At 35.7% G+C, this 5,889-nt stretch overlaps 1 protein-coding gene across 1 annotated transcript; it reads right to left on the reverse strand.

The window, feature by feature from the left end:
• Positions 1 to 1,807: 1,807 nt before the first annotated feature.
• Positions 1,808 to 5,644, reverse strand: LOC126791252 (protein SIEVE ELEMENT OCCLUSION B-like). The gene is made up of 7 exons (XM_050517673.1): positions 5,311 to 5,644; positions 5,013 to 5,144; positions 4,243 to 4,709; positions 3,798 to 3,898; positions 3,535 to 3,671; positions 2,962 to 3,453; positions 1,808 to 2,597 (listed from the first exon to the last, which is right to left on the reverse strand). The coding sequence occupies exons 1-7, from the start codon at positions 5,566 to 5,568 to the stop codon at positions 1,932 to 1,934; spliced, it is 2,253 nt and encodes a 750-aa protein (XP_050373630.1). The 5' UTR covers positions 5,569 to 5,644; the 3' UTR covers positions 1,808 to 1,931.
• Between the last annotated feature and the right edge of the window lie 245 nt (positions 5,645 to 5,889).

Raw genomic sequence — 5,889 nt, forward strand, 5'->3', positions numbered from 1 at the left:
TCTACTATTCTTCAATTTTCATGGGAGATTATTACTTCGTTTCTGATTATGAATTGTTGATTGACTACGTACTATACGGAAAGAAAGAGAAATTGTACACATACTAGATTAAGGCCTATATATATATATATATATATCAATATGAAATCACAAAGTTCTTGAATCTCCGTTCAAGATATGATAATACAATCATATCTCCCAGCCTTAGTTGTCGATTCATATACCCAGAAGAGGGATTCAATTGATCGAAGCATATTGTACCCAAAACTTTCACTCCATATGAATTGAAGGGATTTTCACAATTCTTCATTCTTCTCTACTTTGTGATTATGCAAGCTTTGATCGAAAGAGATGATAGCCATGAACAAGTTGTATTCAAGCCCTTGCAGAAGAAGAAGATGAGAAGAGAGGAAAAGTCGCAATGGAATTTATGGGAGAGAGAGGAAAAGGTCAAAAGAGACGAGCGCTTGTTTTTAGGAAACAAGGAAAACAACCAAAAGTCGTTTCTCAATTTTATTCAGAGTTTCTGAGTTCAATCTTTGAATTCATTTTGCTTATTTTATGAACTAAATCCACCGAATGTGATCTACTCAAGTTTATGTATTTGTAAATGAAAAAAAAAAGAGAAAATTAGATATAAACTCAATATTGAAGCCCCCTCTTTAAAATACATCCACACCGAAATTTTGTTATTATCAATATTTATTCCTTCTATAAATATCTGATTTGCCCTTCTAATATATAAAAAGTCAGACTAGATTATTTCTTTAATCTTAGATGTTTCATCCTTTCATCCATAATTATTTCATTGTTTTAAATTCATATTAATAAATTCAATATATATATATATACACACTCATCACTAAGCTATTTGGTTTTGCAATTTTTCATAGCTTTTGTTGTTGTTCTTCCATTAATCAATTCAATTTTGTAAAGTTTTACACAATTCTTGTTTTAAAGAAATAAGAGCTAATGAAACAAAGATTATATGAGAAATTCTTATCGTAAGATGTGTATCTTTAATTTTGAATGACATTTTATTTTCTTCATGTTATGTATATTATAACATAAATCCACTGTAAGAGGTATAATACTATTTTTTAGAACGAGAAGCATAGGTATATATATACATTACAAATCTAAAAAAGAGGTATATTAAAATTCTCTATATGCATGTTTTCCTCGATAAGAGGTACAAATAAAATTTATAAAATTCCCCTATGTGATTACATTTTTTGAAGTAAAATTTGTAAACAAATGCTTCTAATCCTTAACTATTAACTAGGTTGAAATTAAAAGAGATACCTATTAACTAGGTTGTCTCGTACCTATTAACAATGTCAGGTTATAAAGAGATGAATGAATACATAAAAATTAGTGTTGCAAATATCAACCTACAAATTTTGAAGTTTCAAAATAAAAATTTACCTTTAAGAAAGATAATTTAAAGTACCAAAACATAAGTATTACATTCATTATCTACCTTAATTTGAATTGAAATTATAAACAAAATTTCTATAATTTTAGCAATAATAATGAGGTAAAGGAAATCACAAGCAATCTATAATTAGGTACTTTAAAAGAGACTTTAATTTCATAATTGACTAATCATATTTAAATAGTGGCAAACTATGTAATTCTTATTAAAATGAAAGACAATTTATAAGCTTAATTGAAAATATTGAGGGAAAATTAGAATTAAGTGATATGTGTGTTTATTTTAAAAAGCAAGTTTCAAAAATAGGTGTAAAATGAAAGACCCCATGAAAAAAACAGCATTGCGAAATGATACCGAACACGCCCTCAGTGTTCCAACGGCGCTACATCTCCACTGTTAATGAGCAGCTAGCAACCGCCAAAGCTAATTAACGTACAAATGTATGCTTCAAAAAATTAAAGCCGTACGATACAACTATATACACATGTCGAGTTCAGTCACTGCAGCACAGGAACATGTTGAACCTCTCCATGATACGTCCACATTCAGCACAGGCCACCGTCTCCGGCATTAGTCCGGTGACGGGCAACGTCAAATTGGAGCAGTGATGTGGAGCTTGCTTTGACACCCCAGCTAGGTATTCATTCAGTGCAGGTGTAAACCCTATCTCAATGTGCCTTGTCTTCCACGCATTAAACTCCCTCAAGCTCCTCAACATGTGCTCCCCGTTTGCCTTAGACATTTCCGCCGAACAGGCTCCAATCACCGCCCACCCATGGTCGCTGGAACCGAAGCTCAGCATAGATATAATTCCCTGCATTACGGCATCATCTTTCTTCATAGCAACGGAATCAGTGCTCCGAAGTTGGCTTGATTTAAGCTTGTTCTGGAGTTGATGTCCTTTGGATTGCCACATGCTTTCCAGACGAGTCCAGAAAAACGAAATGAGGTGCCACTCGATCGTGTGGCTTAGATTCTCGTCTTGAATGATTCTCATTATGTTCTTCACCAGTCTCTCTTTAGCCTTGTTCTTGCCCACGTAAAGCAATTCCAACCCGATTCCAGCTTCCCAAGCAACATTTTTTGCCACCCTTGTGAAATTCCGGATCCAATTTATATCTTCTCCACCGTACAAGCATAAGTGCTTTCTTTCGGTGATCTATTGATCGAAATCAAGGCAAAATACTTCTCAGTTTGGATATGAGGATAAGTGAGTTCTTTCCTAGCCCATCACATTTTAGAATTTTCTTAAGTACATTTTGTGGATAAAATTTGTTTCAGACAGTTCAATTGATAATTAGTCTAGCTAACGATATAACTCAGAAGTTCACTTAACTAAAAGTCTAGCTAACAATATATACAACTGCAATCTGTCACCAAAAACTACCAACCAACTACTTGCCTCGCAATGTCTAAACGTGATTAAGGATATGTATATATATATATTTTTGTTTGCTATCTTAATTTTACTTATAAATCAAAAACATTAACATATAATTAAGAACTAAAACTACAATACGTACCCAAGAAAGTATATTATCATCGATGGGGTCTGCCACAAGTTCCATCCTCCAGGTCTCTTTTTCCCAGAGCAAGTCCTCCCTGCTTTTATTAAATGGAAATGCTATGCTTCCAAAAACACATATCATGTGTACAGCATTGTTGTGCACTATATTTCCTTGAGGGTCCATCACCACAAGCAAAGGCTTCTTCACAAAGTTCCATTTATCCTCCTTTCGAATATACCTGATCACAGTCGGCGAAACTACTGAAGGGAGGTAAACCGAGTACCATTCCATTGCATTTCTAATGGTTTCAAACCGTTCATATTTGGCTGCAGTCCATGTGTCCAAAATCGGAATCCACACAACCTCGTACTGGTTCTCTGGCTTCGTTGGCTCGTGGTGCTTTTCCATGTACATTTGTTGAACGATCATGTACTCCTTTTCATGGAGGATGTCTAGATCTGTAAGGAACAGTATTACAATCTTCCCCTTCAACAGACCAATGCTCACCTGTTTTTAAGAAGATACTATGAAGGAGTTTCTTATATGATATTAGTTCAATTTGAGATGAAGTAATAATTGAGGGCAAACCCTTCTCTTTCTGTAGCAATCATAGAGTGCTGGCTGGTCCTTGAAAAACAAAACCTTTAAAGGCTTGATGTTGTCAAGATGTGGGTTTTCTAAAATGTATGCAATAGCAGCTAAATCTTTATCATCTTTCTTTCTCTCTGTACGTATTAATAGATCATTAATTAGTTGATAGTTGGGCACAAGAAAATAATCCAAGCTAGGTAACATTTGGTTCCTCATTGAATTCGCAATTGAAAATGAATCTAAGGGTAATAGATCCTCACTGATGGCATCATATAAACTGTTTATGGACTCCTCAAGGTCGCCCTGTATGGTCTCGAGCTTTTGGATCGCAAATGATAGTCCCCATGCTTCCATCTTGTAGCTGAAAGAATTCAAATACAAAAAAAAAAAAACTATTTTAGAAGAATAGAGGCCTTTTGTACGTGAGATACACGATCCAATTAACATGGACATATATATACAATTTTGGTCACCGTAGCTAGTCAGAGAATCGAATGACAAACTCAACTTTACTGTTTCTACTGTTAAGAGTTAATTTTAATTGGGATCACCACTACATTACCTGAACTATTTATATTTGTTGTACTCCAGATAGACCGAGTTGCGAGTACCGCAGGGTTTTCAACAGATTAGGGTTTGATGTTCAAGTGAAGAAACTTTAGGGCTTCAAAATTAATTAGCAAGTGAGAATAATTAATAACTTACTCAAGACCCATGCAGGTGATCCCTACAAAGTGTGATGCAGCAACTACTAGGCTCCAAATTGTCCAGTAAACAGCAGTAGCAATATGGAAATCAGTTGAATTAGTCGTCGATTCTAGCTCGGCGTTCGAGTCCGGATCACGGCGAATCTCCTGTAACCGAATAATGAGCTTGGTCACTTTAAGCACGGCTTGAACAAGATTGTTGTATGCTTCAAATTTTGACTTTGAATTCGTCGCTGGGCCCTCCAATAACTCCGGTAATTGCTCGAGTTTGCCGATTTCTCTGGCTAGCGCATAGGTAGTGTAAAGCTGAGCCACAAGCCAAAGCTCACCATTTTTCACAGCAAAAGTTCCCAGGACGAGTACCACCTTTTCTTGCCAATCGTACTGATGGACGGCATGTAAAATACCCATGGCTATCTTTTGCTTGTTGTTATCTTCTCTGGTTATCCACTTTTTTGTAAATAACTGTCATATTAAGCGGGCATTAAGCCATTAATATATGTTAATCGCACTAATTAGCAATCTCCTATACGACACAAGCACTCATGCATGCAGAACTGATTAACATCTGAGATCAATTCTCGTAAAATCATGAAATGAATTACGTGATGCATCATTTGGTTAGATAAAGTACTTACGCCTTACGTACATGTTCTTCAAAGAGGTACGTATTATAGGGTTCATAGACGCTTAAATTTTATACTACAAAATCAGTATACATATCATGCATATATGTTAAATAATTTAAATGTACGTAAATTGATCGACCTTGCCGGAAATTGCAATAAAGATACTGGTTGGAACACCGTAGCTTTCATGCAGGCTAACTGAGCTCGCAAATTGTTCCAAGTCATCCTCCAAGGTATACTCATCTGCTCCACTCGCAGGTATTGTTGATCTCTTTGATTCACAAACAAAAAAAAGGTCAAGATTATTTGATGTAATTCGTAGTCATTAAACCAAATTTGCAGAAGCTAGCTATAACCTCTGGCTTTAAGTTTTTAACAGCTGACTCATATATGCTATTATGTTAATCAGTAAATCTCTCTCATCTAAGAAGACTTACCGAAACATCGGAATGGATATCTGGGGTATCGGCATGGGAAAGAATAACCTCAGAGGCTCGTAGAATATGTTTCAAGGAAATAGGAGTAGGATCATAGGGACGGTCATCATGAGATTCATCGATGTACAGAACTTGGCTGATGATTGAACTGTCTTCCGTTTCAAATTGACGATGGCTATCTCTACTGAGCAGATGAGGACGACAGTAGTCTCCTTTAGGAATGTTGTTGGGTGTCTTGTTCTGAGGTACAAGGGCCATTTTTTATCACAGAGTGACAGAGGTGAAAGATTATGAGGGGCCTCTACGTGAGGTATATACAGAAGATCGGTCAGTATGCATTGTAAGTTGGTTTCATTTGATTTAGCTCTAGCTAGCTAGCTAGCCTCAATTACAAGTTTACGTACTATTAATATGAAAGAATTATAATAGGTGAAAAATCAGTCTGTGCTACCTTGCTTCCACTCCCTAAAGTATTACACGAGGTTTTCTATCTATAGTTTATACAAAAGTATATGGTCGCATCCAATATCTTTTTCCAGCTTTACAAAAGGTTGCTCCAGATTCTTACTCTAAGAATGT

This window comes from Argentina anserina, chromosome 4 (assembly GCF_933775445.1).
Source record: "Argentina anserina chromosome 4, drPotAnse1.1, whole genome shotgun sequence".
Taxonomy (NCBI): Eukaryota; Viridiplantae; Streptophyta; class Magnoliopsida; order Rosales; family Rosaceae; genus Argentina; species Argentina anserina.

Bases quoted from the DNA above. Each gene is read 5' to 3' on its own strand.
- LOC126791252 (XM_050517673.1), bottom strand. From the start codon at position 5,568: ATGGCCCTTGTACCTCAGAACAAGACACCCAACAACATTCCTAAAGGA. The intron at 4,710-5,012 runs GTCGATCAATTT...TTAATATGACAG, and splicing joins TTATTGCAATTTCCGGCAAG to TTATTTACAAAAAAGTGGAT. The intron at 3,454-3,534 runs GTTTGCCCTCAA...TCTTAAAAACAG, and splicing joins ATTGCTACAGAAAGAGAAGG to GTGAGCATTGGTCTGTTGAA.